Source organism: Papaver somniferum, unplaced genomic scaffold, assembly GCF_003573695.1.
Source record: "Papaver somniferum cultivar HN1 unplaced genomic scaffold, ASM357369v1 unplaced-scaffold_67, whole genome shotgun sequence".
Lineage (NCBI taxonomy): Eukaryota > Viridiplantae > Streptophyta > Magnoliopsida > Ranunculales > Papaveraceae > Papaver > Papaver somniferum.
Genome location: NW_020649526.1, coordinates 750,458 through 770,344, shown reverse-complemented (window position 1 = coordinate 770,344; position 19,887 = coordinate 750,458). Strand labels below are relative to the sequence as shown.

Below are 19,887 nucleotides of genomic sequence, written 5' to 3'. Positions count from 1 at the left end.
ATACTACCTTTCAAGAAAAAGAAGTATCTAGTCGTAAGTAATCAAGAAGGCTTACTTTATAACGGTGTTCACTTTATCTGTCTGGATGTTGTACATCTTCTTGAAAGCATCCTTGTTTTCTTCTTGTTGTTGTCTTCAATCTTCTTCATTGCGGACTCGGTGGTGAGTGGGTATTTCAGGATCTGGTAATGGTCAAGCTTGTTCCTTGGTAGTGCACTAATACATGGGTACTTGGGATTCCTTGCCTTCTGCAATGTCTTTGGCCTGTGAAATGTGACTGATGTGCAGATGTTCTTAGCCTTCTTCTTAATGGTTGATGCTCCAGCTTTGACAGCCTTGGAAGCTTTGTTATCCAGCACCTTGGGTCAGCCTTCTTAGTAACTACATGACAAGCAAATGATATCAGTACCATAGCAGCTAGAAAACTTCTCATACAAATGAACAAAACAGGACATCCAAAAATCAAAAACCAATGGACATAGAATAGTCAAATCTATCTCATAACTGAATAAACTAGAGCAAGTATACAAAACTTAATAGTTCGCCCTTACAGAGTTACAGACTCTACAAAAAGAAGGTAAAATTAAAAATGTTACAGTTAGATAGAAGTTTCATATTAGGTTACATATGCATATCCCATCAAATTAACATGTGTAACTATAAGTGACACATCTAATTTGCATGTGTAACTAGTAGATACACATTCATTTAGCTTTTGTACCTAGAAGTTACACATTTGATTAGATGTGTAACTACTAGTTACACATATATAGTCTGCCAATGCTAGTTAATGTGCAAACTGTCATGCATATGGCTTGTCTAATGTGCAGTTAAACAGATGTAATGTGCAGACCTATATCCATATACTACCTTTTGATATACATTCATTCAACGGAAAGCATCGACCCCTTTGATATACATTACAGAATCCATATACTACCTTTATAAGGATGCATAAGTCAGCAGTAAAAACCAATCATTGACAGGGATGCTACCGTAGTAAATTTATCAGAAAAAGTTAACCTTGATCACAACAAAAACATAAACATTTAAAAAAGAAGAGAACCTTGTGAAATCAACTAATTACATGTCACCACTAGCACCAGTAGTAGAAACTTAAAATAGTTCATCCTTTATCTTCTCATCATCTCCTTCAATTCATCAATTCTGAAAAACACCACCACTGACTTCAAAATCCTCTTTCAAACCTGCTCCAATACCACCACCTCTACCACCACATCCTCCTCATACTCCTCCAGAACCTGCATCTCCACCATCAACACCACCATAGATTCGTTAACCAAACTCAACATGTGTAGTCAAGATAAGCAACATAAAAACACCAACAAGAGTCCACAACTAGCTCCATTAGAATTATGAAAGATCAGCGTTTTTATTAAATGGAGAATTTAACTAGTATTATCAACAAATCGGCAGAAACATACAACAAACCTAAACATACCTAGATTCAAAACCTGTTGATTCAATAAAAATAATGTTCTTCTCCGATCTGAATAAAGTCAACGAAACAAAAATCAGAACCTTATCAAACTAAGAAAGTAGAACTACTAAATCAGGAAAACCTATTGAATCAAATAGAAAACCTTACCTGAAGTAGCTTCGAAACAACAAATTAGAGTCAATTTTATTTTCGAATCACATAACTAGGAATTTTAATTGAATTAAACATGATTAGAAGGGAGAAACTTATCTTTCTCAGCTTTTTGTTGTTGAATCTTCAGATCTAATAGTTGATGACGAATTTTATTGTCTCTGCATCTCGATTTCGACTTATTCACAAAAAAATGATGATTTGGAAACATCATCAGTAGATACAGATACAGAAGTAGAGATCAATGTCATTTTTTCCTCTTCGTCGTACATCGGCAGCCATAGATGACATAGATCGAAAACCACTAAATTCTTTTAGCAGAAGATAGAGTAGAACAAAAATCTCTATACATAATTGATTCTTTCTAAATCACAGATCGATTTGCTTGCAAATTGTTGATGTGAAATCAAATCAGAAGATTAGATCTTGTACAACCGAATAGATAAAATCCTAGAAAATGAATCTATGAGAGCAGCTCTGGTTTAGACGGAGAGAGAAAATGAAATAGAAAATGAAAATATCTTCTGATATTCCTCTTGTATAAATACTAAAGGGTAGTCTTGGTATTATTAAAATTCGTAATAATTAATTATAGGCCAGATCTGAAGAAAAATTGATTTTTTGGGCCTAGTAATATCATTTTCTTAAAATATGGAGTTGACAATGGATGATCCATATAGTGGGGCTTCTATATGTTTGAACCCATATAGTAGGGGGTTCTAGTATTTTTCACATTTATCTATTATTTTTATTGATATTAGTAAATTTAATAATTTAATAATCATTTATAATTATTAGGTGTCTTAGTATGAGAAGAGTCAAATACGAGTCATTCATGCAGGCTAATTAATTGATTAAGCTGATAAGTTAATAAACTAAAACAGAGAAGATGTTTTTCTTATAACTCGGGGATCATGAGAAATGATGAGGAGAGGAGTAAAGAAGAAACAAGAAAAAGACCGGAGAGAGCAAATTTAGAGAAAAGTTAAAGTTATACATACTACCTTATAGAGAGATTTAAATAAGGAATGAAATTAGGATATTCGGAGTGTGAGGTTTATTAAATAAGAATGGAGAAAAAGAAGTCGACAAAATTGATATAGTAGTGATGTTAATAATCAGGGCCGTCTTATATGACTGAGGTGCCCTAGGCAGACTAAAAATATAGGGCTTTTATGTGTCACCAATTCAGGGGTAAAATTAGAAAAGTTTAGTTTAGGAATAGAAAAATCAATATACTTAGGGTTTTCTTCTTCCTAACTGTAAATCTTCATTAACACCTGAATTAGATCGAGAAGAACGATTATTTGAGGTCGATGGAATTATAGGAAAGGATCGATGTTGGTTTCCAGGAGATCTTATTTCTTTTCATGGAAAAAAAGAAAAAGAGGAAGGATTGGTTTTACTGTAGTTTCCACTTTAATAAATTTGGACTCTTTGAGCCCGTTTGCCCTTCAAAAAATAAAATAAAAGTGGAGACACCCCACCGGTAGCCCGTCACTTTTTCCCTCTCCTTTCAAAACTCATTCGCGCGACTGCGAGAGTGTTCAAGAGAAATAAAAAAAAAGAAAAAACCCCTAAAACTTTCATTTCCGAAAACCCTTGTTTTTTTCCTTCCTGAGCTCAACCAAAAAAAAAGAATTAAAAAAAAATGCCTAGGGAGATCATTACACTTCAAGTTGGACAATGTGGAAACCAGATCGGAATGGAGTTTTGGAAGCAACTTTGCCTTGAACATGGTATCAGCAAAGACGGGATTCTTGAAGATTTCGCTACCCAGGTTTTGCTCTTTTTCCTTCATCTCTCTCATAACCCTTGTTTTCACTCTCTAGAGTCTACTGCTTTTTTTTTCTTTTTCTTCTGTTCGCTTGTATTTGTTCCACTTGAAGTGTATTTTCTAGGTTAAATTAGAACAAACGCCTCTTTCAGTTTATGTTGTTACAGAAAATCGCTTACTCAAATAAACATTTTAGAATACTCCAGTATTGAAGATTTTTGTGATTCATGTGGGTTTAATGTATTGAAGTTAACTGCTTCTGTTTGTGGCAATCAGTCAGTTTAATTCACTGAAAAAGATTGGGTTAACTTTTTTTTAGTTAAAAATTAATGCAAAAAAAAAAAAAAAATCTTGGAGAGGTTGAAGTAATTTTCATCGTACAATGTGTCTCTGTTGGAGAAATCAGAAGAATTTTAAGGCAAGCGTTGGCTGCATATATCATAGAAGTATACTAGGGTTTGATTTCTAAACCTCAGACTACTAAACTATAATATTGCATTATGTGTTGAAAGGTATCATATCTTCAGAGCCATCACCAAAGATGATTTTGGGTCGAAGAATTTATATCCTACAATTTAGGGAGAAGAGTACATAAGTTATTCAACCATTACCAAAATGTTGAATTTTAAATGACATTCAACCTTTTTGTTTAGAATTTCAAATATCTAATATGTTGACATATCCACAAGGGTCCGTACTCCCTTCTATGCACATACTAACTTGACATTGACAGTGGTTTTCCCCAATCTAATTGTTGCAGGGGGGTGACAGGAAAGATGTATTTTTCTATCAAGCCGATGATCAACACTATATACCACGAGCTCTATTGATAGATTTGGAGCCTAGAGTTATCAATGGTATTCAAAACAGTGAATATCGCAATCTGTATAATCATGAAAACATATTTGTCTCTGATCATGGAGGCGGTGCTGGGAATAACTGGGCTAGTGGGTACCACCAGGTTTGTTAGCTGGTATCTCATACTGTGTAATTGGAATCCTCTTATTTTACTAGTGACTTGTGCATTGATGCGAAGTGAAAACATTAATGAGGGGCAGTATCAGAAACCTTCATATTTACCATTTCATGCCTGGAACCTCGCAACCACACAACCATTTGATTTGCTTTCTCTTTGGTGCGCAAGATTGACAAATGTATAAGCACACTTCCACCTTCTCATTGTTCTTTGTGTACTGAAATCTGAAAGCCATCAAATCATTCCGTCCTTTTTGCTCAGTGCTACTCTATTTTCAGTCTACAGTTGCTCAGGAAGAAAACAAGATTGTACATTCTTAGAAATTGCATAGGCATGTCGCTCAACAATATAACTGAACAAACTTCCACATGATAGATACCTAAAATGCTTCCAGGCATATGTGGTGTTTTACTTTCTCTCTCATTCTTTAATTTGTTCACTTGGGTGTGTCAGGATATTTCAACAAGCCTGTTGTAACCAGAATACCATGAGCTTCATTTTGTTTACTTAACCTTTGATCCTTAACCAGGGGGAGCAAGTCCAAGAGGATATAATGGACATGGTTGATAGAGAAGCAGATGGAAGTGATAGTCTTGAAGGATTTGTCTTATGCCATTCCATTGCTGGAGGAACTGGCTCAGGTATTTAACTTATTTTTTATTGCTTCTGATATTCTATTTTCTTCTTCTCAGTTTTAATAAGCCTGGTTGACTCATGATTGGCTACTCAAACCAGTGATGGGGCACAAACTGCTCTTCCAGCATGAACTTGAATAATTGTTCTGCATACACGCATCAGATAGTAAACATGAAAACTCTATATTTACCATCAACCACCAGTTTGATGTTTTCGAACTAATGAAAGGTTTTATGAGCTAATTGGTTCTTCTTGCTATTTTTACTTGAAAATTTTGGTTTTCTTAGCTATAGAATTTTATTCATAAGGTTTATATGCAAGAACGTTGTATGAATTTAATGAGGTACTCCTGGACTTACCTTATTGGGCTTGGGATAAGCCCGATAAGTAAGTCCGCTGAAATTGAGATTCAACTATTCTGAACATCATGGCCTCTCCTGGGTTGCGGCCGTCATAGCCACTCTGGTTTTAGTGAGTTTCTCTTAGTTCCAAATTAGTTAAATGGTTTAACTGTATGTAACTACCCCACAATTATAGTTCACATTGTCTCTGGTTCCCTTTTCCATCCATTCACAGTTCACACAGGTTTAGTGAAGCTCGAACGCAAAAACATTTCTAAGAAGAGAGGGATCTTCAACATCTAAGTCAATTGCATTAGTTGTGTTTAGGAAGAAATGGTTAAGCTTATTTTGATATAATACGTATGGATGGATATTATGATGCTTAAACGAATGGATGGAAATTATGATGCTTAAACGAAAAAACACCAAATCGTCTGAACCTTGAGCCTTGGGCTTTTAGAAGGAAAAGATGCCAATTGATATTCTTAGGTACTGCTGGGCATGTTTTGAGCTTGGGGTTTATCCTACTGATTTATTACTTTGTCTTGCCTCAGGAATGGGTTCATATTTGTTGGAGACTCTGAATGATCGCTACAGCAAAAAACTTGTTCAGACATATAGTGTATTTCCAAATCAGATGGAGACAAGTGATGTCGTGGTCCAACCATACAACTCACTTTTGACGCTAAAGCGGCTAACACTAAATGCAGATTGTGTTGTCGTGCTTGACAATACTGCACTGAATAGAATAGCCGTGGAGCGTCTTCATTTATCAAATCCTACATTTGCACAAACAAATTCCTTGGTTTCTACTGTGATGTCAGCAAGTACAACCACCCTACGATATCCGGGATATATGAATAATGACTTGGTCGGCCTTCTTGCATCCTTAATCCCAACACCAAGATGCCATTTTCTTATGACTGGATATACACCACTTACAGTGGAGCGTCAGGTTATTTCTAATCCTCAAGTTCCCTTTTATAAGTGTGCTGGAATAAGGAACACTTAGGTTACCAACGAATCTATCCATTTTGTAGCAATTATGTTTTGAAACGTAATTTTAACTTGAAACTACTGAAGGAAGGCCCATTCTAAGGTCCCTGCCGTAGGCAGAGATTATTTGTTTTGCAATCCTTTGAGTTTAGACCTTTATCTGCAATGAAATTGTCTAGCATTAGCTTTTACTGTAGCATGTAATTACTTTCAGTCCTAATAAAAGGTAACTAGTCTGTAATCCCCACAACACTTTCGTTTATGGAATATATAAATGAAACAACATGCCAACAATTCAACATAAGATGATTTTAGAAATATGATTTTAGTTTTAGATATTGAAATATGGTTTGTCTGGGAAAGTTTTTAGTAGAGAAGTTTTAGAGTGCCATAGAGGATGGCTTTTCAGGAGATAAGTTTAACGTGGGGCTGCTGTCATTATGTGGCTACTTGATATTGGTAAAACTTAATGTGGATATATAGTAACCGAGAGCTGAGAAAAACTGGTTTCTGTTTGCCACTAGGAGTTTTGGGGTTCCCACTATGGTGTATGTAGGAAGAATAAGGAAAGTCTCAAAACCATCGTAGAGGTCGATCTGGGTGCTGCCTCAGAGCGTGGAGATTGAGCTTGTTGTCTTGCTAAGTTTCCTAAACGACAATAAGTTACTTACCTGAGAATTGTTGAGAAAAGCTATCACCTTCATTGTTGACCTTTTTGACACTTAACCCCAAATGGTATAGAAGTTCTCAACCTTTCGTGTGATTCAACAGGCTTTTAACTTAGCCTTATGTGTAGCCTAGTTTTCAGTTCAAACTAAAGATGACTCGCTTCTTTTCTGAAGCCTGAACTATAACCCATTGAACTTCGTATCACAGAGTGTGACCTTTCTAATCCTTGCTTGGAAATACAAAATATTCTTTCCTGAAACTTTTTTTTAACAAGGTCTAAATTTGCCTAAAATTCAGGCATGTATATGCATTTGACATTTGACTCTGTTACTCTCCTGGTTTTTGTTATGGATGGTCACTCCAATATTACCGAACAGAATTCATGAATTCACACCCTTGCAGCATATAACCATTATTGATTATTCCTTTTTCTTTTTCTTTTACATATTGGTTTTTGTTTTTCATTTTTTTTTTCTTCGAAGTATTTGAATTATGCATTAAATGCCATCTAATAAAAGTTGTTCTGATGGTCTGATGCTGATACTTCTTTTATTGGCAGGCTAATGTGATCCGCAAAACTACAGTACTAGACGTTATGAGAAGACTTCTGCAGGCAAGATCACCATGCTGATTGAAATGCTTGCATAACTTTCCTATTTCTATTAACCTGCTTCTAAAACAACTGACATGGTTTTGCAGACCAAGAATATCATGGTTTCCTCTTATGCTCGAACTAAGGAAGCTAGTCAAGCAAAATATATATCAATATTAAATATCATTCAAGGAGAAGTAGACCCAACTCAGGTAATATTTGTTGCAAAACCTCTTCTTTAATCACCAAAATTTCATCTTTATATCTTATATTCTCATGATAAGTAATTCATTACATAGAAGTAAAATACTGAGTGAACTTCTCTCTAGACTTTCCCTTTCTAAGAAGTTCATAGCTTATATGCTGTAAGAAACATCACATTTGTTTGGCAAAGTCAGTTTTCTGCTTGGCAGTGGTTGTTCATTCAATATTTTTTTATTGTCGAATTGGTTCAACGTTCAAGAAGACAAAATGAATAGGAATGTCACTTGCGTACACCCAGTTTTCGTCTAGTCTAGAAGATTCAACATCTTGGTTATTAAGTCTTCTTGTAAATATTAGCATAGGATTTATCCGTTGGTGTTTGAATTAGACACCCTAGTCCTGGAGTCAAAGTAGGATTTATGCTGTTTCCCTAAAGTCTAGAGACCTAAAGTTTGTCAAAAGTAGGGAAAACAAGCATTCATTATTCATATGGTCAAGCAAGCATGATGGCGTAGTCATTATTCGTAAGTTATAAAAGTGACTAGTTTGAGGCTTTGAGCATTGAAGTTCAACAATGTTAGCAGTTTTTACACATCACGGGGTTAAAATGGCATCGCCAGTTAGTTTTCCTTTTGTCAAATGGATCATGGTTACAAATATCATTGTCGGACCATATCATATGTTTAGATCTATGGTAGGCGGCACTGAAGACGATTTTTTTTTGTTATTCAAGTAACTATCTATGAATTTACAAAAAAAGAAAAGAAAAAGTAACTATCTACGAACATTAACTTTTGCGTGAATGAGTTTTGGTTCTGGATGGAAAGAGCAAAAAGTACCAAAAGGAAACACTGAATTCATTTCCTTGTGATTTTAAATGAATTTTAATTTTTGGTATTAATTTCCCATCCGTCTTTCATATTGATAATTTACCAGCCAAAGTTTTTTTTATTGTTCGAGTAACTTTTTTTTTTATTACTTTGGGATGTTTTAGCTTTGGTGTACTTGCACTTACATGCTGTTGATTTTATTTTTTCAATGCAACTCTTGCTCAGGGCCTAATCTACTTGCTGGTGACTTTGTTTTTGTAGTCCAATTTTTTTCAGTAATCAACTCTTATTTAATGTTTGTTGATTTTTCTGCCTGTTTGTTTATGCTTTCTTTTTCCAAAATCAGGTTCATGAAAGTTTGCAGAGAATACGTGAAAGGAAGCTGGTTAATTTCATTGAATGGGGTCCTGCTAGCATCCAGGTATGCTTTACAAAGCATTTTCTTCATTTAGAACTTAAGTATCCATTTCAATCCATTTTTATTTTTTTTGCAGGTTGCACTCTCTAGGAAGTCCCCTTATGTTCAAACTGCTCATAGAGTAAGTTCTATCTTGTGCTTGAGTGTATATAGGTTCAATCCGCTATTTTCTGATGCTGACATTCTTTGGTTCAAAAGAATCCAGAGGTATACATAAAACATTTCTAAAATTTCTTCATGCTCTCTTCTCAGGTTAGCGGTTTAATGCTTGCAAGCCATACGAGTATAAGGCACTTGTTCAGCAAATGTTTGAGCCAGTATGAGAAGTTGAGAAAGAAGCAAGCCTTTCTTGACAATTATCGCAAGTTCCCTATGTTTGCGGTAAGCCAAACACTCTTAAGTGTATTTGTTGTTTTAAGGTGCATTTCATTTTGAAACATGAATTCCACCACAATTCACTCTTCGGAATTGCCTGTGTTGGGACTCCACTTTGTCATCTAATCTGAATCTCTATCTTTGCCATACCCTATCCACATGTCAGTCACAAGCTGAGACACTTGTAACCTTTGATGTATTATTATCATCTTCTCTAAACATATGCATCTAACTTATTCAATCTAGCAAATGATCTGAAAGTGCCTTCAAAAAAGGGCAGGGTTTATATCTCAGACACATGTATTATTACCTACTTTACATATTCAACTTAAAGCCTGATTTTATTGTCTGATTAATCCATTTGACAAACTCTCTTACTTTCCACGTTCATATACCATGCATCTGGTGAACTTTAAAATTGTTACCTTATTATAAAACAGTATGCTAGTCACATGTTTATTAGTCAAAGCTTGTAGTCAATCACTTAAACAGGTTTAGAAACGGATCATTAATATTTCTATAAATGCTAAAAATGAAAGAGAATGATTTTCACTTGCATGGTGCTGTGGAAGTTGAGTCGAATAAATAAATATTTAGTACTCCCTCCGTCCCACTAATAAGTGACCTAGTTACTTTTAGATTTTGTCCCACCAGTAAGTGACCTCTATCACTAAACAAGGAGATATTTCTAAAATTATCCTTTAATTGATTATAAGAAATATAAGAAATATGCATAATTTGATAGTCATGTTTATATTCGTTACGTAGGTGTTTTAAAATGCTTTTCAATGGTACGAAGTTTGCGAACATTCGTGGTGTAGTTTGAGAGATTAACCATTTCAAAATTTCACTATTTATTATCCATAAGGGTATAACTGTAAAAAATGCTTAAAAATATTTTTCTCCTTACTTGCCTTAAAAATTGTGCAAACTTGAACTAGGTCATTTAATAGTGGGACGGAGGGAGTATTTCCTTGAACATCTTACACGAATTATGATTTTTTCTTCCAGGATAATGATCTTTCTGAATTTGATGAATCTCGAGAAATAATAGAGAGCTTAGTTGATGAATACAAGGCGTGCGAGTCGCCCGATTACATTAAATGGGGAATGGAGGTAAAGCTATCAGCTCCAAATTTCTTGAATCTTTAGTTCTTTATAGTAAATTTTACCGATGGATAATATTCTTTCCATTCAAAAATCAAAACAGAACTGATGAATACCATTGTGTACAGGATCCTGATCGTGCTATGACCGGAGAAGGCAGTGCTGCAGGGATAGTGGATCCCAAAACAGTAGTGTAAATGTTTCAGGTAAGCTACTTCTACTTTGCATTTCTATTAAAAAGCATAAACCTCGTCATTCTGTTTACCAGTGACGCCATTGATTTCCCTTGTCATCATGGGCCTCATGGTCTTGTGTAGTGTAGGGCTTTCTGTACTTGAGTTTTTCTCCATCAGAGACTTCACAAGGTCCTTTTGGTTTTCCTCTGTCCGGAAAAAACAGAAGCTTGTTCTTCTGCTTTTCCCAATTTTTTTTTTTATTATTTTCTTTCTTGGATGAACGTTTTGTGTTATATATAAAATGGCATGAATAGGGCAGTTGGAGGTTGGAGGCATTAAAGAGGGTTGAAAAACTATGTAGACTATCACTGTCATTCCATTTGAGCCTCTTTCTAAAATTTTATTGATAGATTTTCTTGACAAAGAATTGGAAAATAAAAAGAAGTAACTTTGATTTTCTAAACAAATGCTTGCTAAACCAAACCGGCTGTTGCATTTAAAGTCGATCAAGTAGGGAGACGTTGCATTCAATTTTGCTTGTATTTAAAGATATCCCAGTGGCTAACAACATATTCGGGAGGAAAACATAGCAGCAGTTTTCCGTTTTAATCTGGTGTAAATGGCCGCTTCTTATGTTTAGCTTTAAAAACTAGTCCTATCTTCAGAATTATTCCATGCTTTTCAAGTGTATTACGTTTCTTGTGTAACTTTCATATCAGATATATTTTTTTACAGGTTTGGAAAGTATTGGTTAGAACCTAAACCGGATTCAATTCCATATGGAAGTGTGGTAATGTTAATGTTGAAGGAGAGATGTAAAAGATTCATTTCCATATGGAAGTGTGGTGATGTTAATGTTAATGTTGAAGGAGATATTATGTAATAACGAGTTCATGCATTGCTTTTTAATAAGCTTTAGTAGTTTTGCATCTCTGCCTGAGTGTTCTCTTTCATTTCAAAGTTGTTTACATATTTTTGTCATCTATCAGAACATTTGGTTGTGGTATAAGAACAGCACGGAAAAGATTGGGATATTGCAGTAATCAATATCTTTTACGGGGTATAATAATAATAGAACGGAAACGAGCGGGATATTGCAGTAATCAGTATCTTTTACGGGGGTTGGTAAATTAAGAATTCTAGGTTACACTTTCGAGACCACCGAATTATGCTACAAAAATTACACAAACAAAAAGTCATAATTTTCTGGATCAGCCAAGGTTACTACTTACCTGCAATATCTTCATGCACAATTTTGAATAAGATATTCAAACTTAGTTACTAAACATAGGCCAAATTAAAAAAAGTGAAAATATTTTTTTTTAAGAAATGGATGTAGTATATTTTATTCTCAGAAAATGCTAGGATCTAACCAATACATAACAACTATAAGAATTCTCGTATATCTGTATACATACATATAAATTTTACATGCATCAGAGATTTACACACCTATATACATCGTAAACTTTATCTGGATTGGGGATTTGCAAACCTTTGTTAGTTCCATATTCGGGTGTTCACTATCATTTTCAAAAATATTTAACTAATATTTACTTTGTGGAAGCCAACTAGTAGAAACATTTTTTATGGAAAGATAAGATAAACTAAATTTAATTCAAATAGTACATCAAGTTAGCAATTTTTTACCTATCCAAAACACTATACAATATGGTGGGCTTTTAAATTTGCAGGTGAGTTGCTATGCGTTAAAGGCTCTGAATCCGAGTTGTTTTTGCCATAGAGTCTGCTGCCGAAATATGTCTCCTGCTTACATAATGTACCTGTGCTAATTCGATTTAGCTTCAGTGATAGAGTTTTCCGCTCGTCGAGGTGTCTTTAAGTTTTTGTTGTTGACTATATCCACTAGTTGTTTGCTATCTATTACTATGGAAACACTAGAAAGCAAATTATTGTTTAACAAGTTGCTTGCAAATAGTAGTGTTTGTGCTTCTGCATGCAGAGCTGAGGAGGCCCAACTCGAACCCGCCGCTAAATGCAAAAACTCTACTTATTCGGTCTAAAATTTGAGAAACGTATATCCCATTGAAAGGTCCTCTTCTTCGAAAGAGGTATCAATAAATGTGATCCAGTCTGTGTTTAATTTAGACCATTATGGTATAGGAAGTTTTGTAGTTCGTGGGAGAGAAGTATGTGTTAATAAAAGTGGGATGGATATTCCCCACCATCTCATTGATTATTCGCTTGACTTGTCTTTAGTTTTTCAATATTTTGAATTGTTATACCCGTTAGAAACATGGATTTTTTTTTGTAGCATGTTAGAAATATAAGTAATAATGGTTTTTAGGAAAGAGATAAAACGTTAGGTAAACAAAATAGCTAGTAAGATAGTGGGGAATGTGCATGTCGGTCTTTAGGGGTACACAAATTTACACTCGATATATAGTTTTGAACTTATAAGTAGGCTCGCTTCTGTAGCCCGGAAAGTTGTGCTCCAGCACAAGGTGGAGAAGTTTTTGAGCTATTATGGGCTTGAATTTTATGGCCCAATATTTTTAGGTAGTTCAAAATTTAAAAACATGGACTAAAACACCGACGAAAACTACAAAGTTAACTTTTCCTGTGTAAAAACGGGATGGATCATGCTCAATCCTAGAGAGGATATCCCAAGAATCCAGTAGAGTCTCAAAACCCTTTAGAGAAGAAGATGGCTAGCTTAGAGGAGTCGCTTACTATGTTAGCTCATAGCACTGCAACATTTCATCAATTTTCTCAACAAAGTCTATAATGTATAAATGTAAGGCTTTGCAGGAAAACACTCGAGCTATTTCAAATCTAGAAACCCAGGTTGGTCAAATCGTTGACTCGTTGAAATAAAGAGAAAAACGCAAGTTCCCTAGTTAACCACAACCCAATCATAGATGAGTTCATGAAATATCTTTAACTGGTGAGAAAACATCAAACCATATGAATTCGATAACAACCCATATGAGCGGTAAAATGGTAGAAAATAAGGTAGTCATGCCTAATAGTGGACATACTGTAGATCTACCTAATACTCCCAAGAGGAGCTAGTAGTTGAAGAGACTGAGAAAGTCTCTAATGATTCCACTGATGTTCCTGATAGGTCCAATTTTGGGCCCAGCCCCGTATCTACGATTATTAGTTCCAACAAACAAGGAGTTGACTTTCAACGAAATAATAGAAATATTCGTCATCCCGTTAGAAGCAATTAGAAAAATGTCTTTTTATGCCAAGTTTCTTAAAGATCTTTGTACACGAACGTGTAAGCTTAACGTGCAAAAGAAATCCTTTTTAGCTGATCAGTTAAGTTCAATACTTTTAAACCAAACACCCCCTAAGTATAAAGACCCTGGATTCCCCATCATATCCTGTGTGATCGATAATCACTTGATAAGCCGTTGCTTGACTTAGGAGCTAGTGTTAACTTACTCCCATATCATGTGTACAACCAGCTAGGTCTTGGTAAGTTGAAATCGACCAAAATGACACTGCAGTTAGCTGATAAGTATGTCAAAGTTCCTCGTGGTGTCATATATGATTTTTTGATTGAAGTTGATAGGTTCATTTATCTAGTGGATTTTGTTGTTCTAGACACCCATCCTGTTCAGGACCAAATTGCTCAATTACCGATGATTTTATGCCCACCATTTTTAACAACATTTAATGTTGTCATCAACTTTAGGACCGGACTTTGTAGATGGTGGATTTTCGACAAAGGATAAATTCACAAACTCATAATTATACGAAGCTCTGATTCAACAATCATACGCGAGTATCGAGACACGGGTCTCTCATCGAATTCTCAACGGAGAGTACCTTCTCTCAGAGTACATGTGGATATGTAGTCTCACGACTGGACAACGACATATCTCATGAATACTGAATACTTTCAGTGATTATTTCTATATAGCATCACGTGATGGACGACTCCTAGACAGCTTGCTCTGCTAGTATAGAGTGATAACGTCTTCAGGAACAAACAACGAGTTTACCCTGACTATATAAAGGATATGACTTACTGACAAGCTCATATCGGGATAATTAATGCTCCTAGACAGCTTGCTCTGCTAGTATAGAGACACAAAGTTAATTATTCCTAATTACAATTGCTCTTATTCCATGGTCGAATCCACGACTGGTCCCATGGAATGGCAATAACAATTGTTCTGATTCTTTGATCAAATCCACGGCTTGATCTCATAGAATAGCAATAACTATATTATCTCATTACTCCGATTTCATGATCGAATCCACAACTGGTCTCATAAATGGTAATAGATACATCTTAATTACTCTGATTCTATGGTCGAATCCACAACTGGTCTCATAAATGGTAATAGATACATCTTAATTACTCTGATTCTATGATCGAATGGTGCCTAAGGCATGGTTATGCGTACAAACCTACCTTTAACTGCTTGGGGAATATGCAATATTACACGCATCTTCACTTATTCGTTTTAGACCCACAATTGATCAACCATTCTTTGCGTACCAGTTGGTAACTGGATATAAGCCTGGCATTTTGTATTCTTACGCACTTTTGGTTGCACTATATATGTGCCCTTATGACTCCACATCGTACTATGATGGGTCATCGAAATGATTAAGTGATTATGTTGGACAAGAATTTCCAAAAATTATCCGCATTTTAAAATCTCATGTCTGGAGATCTCTTACCGCTAGATTTACGGGTTATCACTTTAATGAGACAGTCTTCCCGTCATTAGGGGGAGATAAAGAAAAAGTATTTTCTAAGTGAACGACAGGAATTGTCGTGGTGTGTTCCCATTGTGTCTCATATTGATTCTTGTACTCCACAAATGTAAATGTAAAGTGATAAAGAATATTCGATTTTCAGAATGTACACTGATGTCGGTAAAGTGACGAGATCACACATACCAGCTGCAAACCTACCTGCAAGGTTACAAATCCTCAATAAGGGATATACACCATAGACTAAGGTGTTGCAACTACACTTAGTGGAAGTGTGGTTGAGGCCGTGGCTCCATAAAGGAAGTTGGAGAGACCACTTGGTTCGATCAATCCTCACCTAGAAAGAAAGTAAGTGAGGAAGGCACAACTTACTTATATCATCAGAAATCATCTCATAAGATTGTCTCTGAATATGTCCATGAATCAAACTGGAGGACGCTCCGAAGTTTAATGATTCCAGAGAATAATGACATCCCAAGTGGATTATGAGAATGTGCATGAGTCAATGGAAAGATCATGTGATCATATTGATGATTAATTTCATATACACTTGTTTGAGGAAATAGAGCAAGATGAGATCGAACCAAGCTCCTTGTTGCTTAATGTCAACGAAGAGCATATTTGGCCTATACAATCTAGGTATAACTTGGTTCTTTTACAAATATACAGGTATTTGGTGTGGTAGTTCTAACCAACCAAGTGTAAATCCTATTGGACATACATGATTAATTTGTCACAAAGCGTAATGAGAAGAAAGCAGTCTTAAAGGATAAAGACTCGCCTTGTGGCGCGAGGTTTCTTACAAAGCCCTGGAATTGTTTTGTAATGAACTTCATAGTGTTCGTCTACTCAGTTAGCTTGTTAGTTTCAAAAGGACTTGAAATGCAACATATGTATGTGATTGCTACGTATCTCTGAAAGAATCAAGAGATAGTAGATACTCACAAAAGTACTTGATAGAATTTTGTTTCCCAAATCAAGTGACTCTAAACCACAGAGTGCGTTTACAGTTAGATATAACACTCACTTATAGATTGAAGCAATCAGGCGGATGTGGTATACCCGTCTAAGTGACTGTTTGATTTGAAAGGGATAGACAAGTAAGGTATTTTTCCTTGCGTATTCACAAGAAAGTTCCCGATTTGGAATTGTAGTTATCTATGTCGATGGTACATACATGATGGGTACTCTTGATGTAATAAGAGACCTTAAAAGCTATTTGAAATCCGAATATGAGATGAAAAGTCTGGGGAAAGCTCGACCGAATACTGAGCCTGTGGTATATTATTCCACCAGTTTGCATACGTCTAAAGTTTTCAGGCAATTTAACAAAGACATGCATCCTGATAGCACTTCCATGATTAGTCAAGGTTCAAATATAAGTAACTGGCCATTTCGTCTAAACGAAGATGCCGAAGATGTGTTGGTAAATCAAATTCCCATATCTAAGTACAATAGACGCATTGTTGTACTTAGTATAATAACGTACTCGATTAAATTTTACATCCCCAGGGAACTTGTTAGATAGATACAGCTTAGCACCAACGCAACGTCATTGGAATGGTACAATGAATGTAATCATGTACTTAAAAGTAACCATTGACATGAGTTTGTTTTATCCCGGCAAAGACATGACAATGAATGCTAAAGGAACTGCAATCCAAAGGTTGTTGATTATGAAGGAAAAATAATCTCTTCTTCGTCGAAAGTAATAGGGGGAGATATGGTAGACTATTTTCTAAGTCATTACCGATATTCAGTTTCGAAAAGTACATGACTAAAGAAACTGTGTGGAACAACTCTGAAAGTAATCAGGGGGAGATGCCGACATCAGGGGGAGGATCTAAGGATACGATGTCGACATAATTTACTTCGAAATTGAAGCTGTGTCGTACTCTTTTTCCCTTCGATCGAGAATAGTTTTTTCCCAAAGGGTTTTGTTAATCGACAAGGTTTTTAGCGAGAAAATACTAAAAGAATCAAGTATGTTCAACGTCGAAAACATAAAGATCACGTTGATATTAATGAAAATATCTGAATCAAAGAAATGAAACACGATAGTTTGTTTGTTAAGCAACGTAACTTCCAGAATCAACAACATGGTCCTATAAACATTCAAGTCATCAAAGTAAAGTGTGATAAACTCCTTTTGACTGCATTAGACTAATGAAAATTGTATGACATCAGGGGGAGCACCTAATGGTGTGTTGAACTATTTTCCTTCACCGAGGTTGTTTTTCCCCATAGGGTTTTGTTACTAGGCAAGGTTTTTAATGAGACAACAACAAAACACCACGAAGTAATTTCCTAGCTGAGGTTGTTGTCTTTCCGACAAGCTTTTTCTGCATTAGGAGCTGTGAAGAAACTAGTCAACTTCAACAGAGCAAAGTGATTATCGGGAACGAATCACCTTTACTTGCATCTGCCACGTTGTACTCTTTTCCCTTCGTCAAGGCTTTGTCCTACTGGGTTTTCCTTGTCAAGGTTTTAATGAGGCAACATATTCGAGTCCAACTATATTCTAAGTTTGCTTAATATTGTACTCTTTTTCTTTAATTCACGTTTTGTCCCTCTGGGTTAGCCTAACGAAGTTTTAACGAGGCAATTAACTTAGAATCGTTGATCTTTGAAGATCGTATTGCATGTGATGAACTACATGTGAAGTACGAGACAACATGTGAAGTACTACATGTGAAGAGAGATACCAAGGTTTTATCCCACTGGGTTTTTCCTTATCAAATTTTTAGTAAGGCAATTGATTTCGGCACAATAGTCATAAAGGAGAGAACTACATTTGAAGATCAACATTCGAAGCCTATATGTGAAACACCGCATATGAAGTTTTATTGAACCACACAAGGGGAGTGTTAAAGGTCCCATGCCCATGGATGTGCGGTCCAAAACGGAAGACTTTTGGTATTCCCTTAACATGTATGTAAAGAATATTGTTCCATGTAACCTTATTATTCTTATCAATGAAATCTTCTGTCTGCCTCTTTATTTTCCCCTAATTATCACTCCAAAATCATATACATTATCTAAAAACGAACACAAAATCATATAAGTAATGGTGTGTATGCATATCTCACTTATAGTTATGAATAGAGATAAACAAATAAATCTCATTTCCCATTAGATTCATCATGCCACCACTAAATCCAATTAATGCATGTATGATATATTATGATTTCATATAATGTTTCTTTGAATATCTTGAGTTAAGAGTTTATGCAATAATTAAAGATTAATAAATTTTGATTCATAATGAGAGGGGTTACAGAAATGACGACCATCGGATGTCTTTCGCTGGGATGAGACTGGGATGGTCGGATGCAACGTTTGTCTCTCAAAATGTTATCCGACCGTCCAAGCTCAAAAACCCATTCTGTTTTGTATTATAGAAGATATAAGATAAGATGGGCATGGGCATTGGGCAAATAGGCATCGATTTTACTTGCGAACAAAATCGAGGTGTTGATGTAACAACTACTGCTAAATATATCATCAACTAACTATTACACCTAGCTAGATATCAAGTTTCAACTAAAACCTGCATAGGTGAAAATGGTGAACCTTTTAACGAATAAATCAAGAGATCCCAGTGCCACGTAAATTGTTGTCATAGTGTTCATTTGTAAAGTTATCGTCCATGTTCTATTTTCAGAAAATTGAAAAGCAAAATTCTAGGACAAATAATTTTTGTAATGATCGTATCGAATTAATCATAAGAAATATTTGATTCTTGCTTTAATGACACTCAAATGATGATCTATTCTATTTAATGCAGTTTAAGTTGAAAGGAAACAAATCAACAACGACACTCAAAGAGGTCACAATTACCGGATGAATATTCCAAACAATGGGGACCCCTAAAGAGCAAAAGCTTTAGGGTATCTTCACCGGCAGCCATATAAAAATTAAAGTATATGAGGGCAAGAACATGATCGAAAGTTAACAAACAAATTATGGCCATGAGTAAAGGAATAAAGATCAACAAATTTCATAAAGGGGAAAATGACGGTCACCACCCAGAGTTCTAGATCTTTTGTTAGTCCTTGTTTCCTCCATGTCTTATTCTTCAGCTTCTTCAATACTCTGATTAGACTGGTTTCTATTCGCTTCACATATTTGTTGAACAAGAAGTTCCAAATCTTCAATGATTTCAACTCCATAGGCTGTAGCTAGTTCATGGATATAGGAAATATACCCCTCCTATGTGAATCTTCTTATCATTAGGTCATCAGCAACATTGAGATACTCGTCATCTTTGTGATCTATAGTAAAACACTGATCGCTGTCGTAGGCGTCAAAAATAAATTACTTTCTCACAACTCAAAATAAATAATATAGCAAGGGTAAGAAAGGATCGTTCCCACAGAGAGGACTAGGTTGTCAATATGTTATGGTTTCCTATATAAAACAATGGGGGTTTTCTGATTTTTATATAAACTAAAAGTAAAATAAAAGCAAACAAAAC

The 19,887-nt window shown here is 35.4% G+C and overlaps 1 protein-coding gene and 1 long non-coding RNA gene across 2 annotated transcripts; one reads left to right on the top strand and one right to left on the bottom strand.

The window, feature by feature from the left end:
• Nucleotides 1-359: 359 nt before the first annotated feature.
• LOC113343804 lies at nucleotides 360-1,521 on the bottom strand. Its single transcript, XR_003357423.1, has 3 exons — nucleotides 1,463-1,521; nucleotides 1,067-1,262; nucleotides 360-381 (listed from the first exon to the last, which is right to left on the bottom strand). It is a non-coding gene; the product is annotated as an uncharacterized LOC113343804 (long non-coding RNA).
• A 1,574-nt stretch (nucleotides 1,522-3,095) lies between these two features.
• On the top strand, nucleotides 3,096-11,641 carry LOC113343798 (tubulin gamma-1 chain). The gene is made up of 12 exons (XM_026587918.1): nucleotides 3,096-3,392; nucleotides 4,150-4,350; nucleotides 4,895-5,006; nucleotides 5,897-6,297; nucleotides 7,567-7,620; nucleotides 7,707-7,811; nucleotides 8,980-9,054; nucleotides 9,128-9,172; nucleotides 9,304-9,432; nucleotides 10,438-10,542; nucleotides 10,662-10,739; nucleotides 11,445-11,641. Exons 1-11 carry the CDS (start codon nucleotides 3,264-3,266, stop codon nucleotides 10,728-10,730), a joined length of 1,425 nt encoding a protein of 474 aa, XP_026443703.1. The 5' UTR covers nucleotides 3,096-3,263; the 3' UTR covers nucleotides 10,731-10,739; nucleotides 11,445-11,641.
• Nucleotides 11,642-19,887: the final 8,246 nt, after the last annotated feature.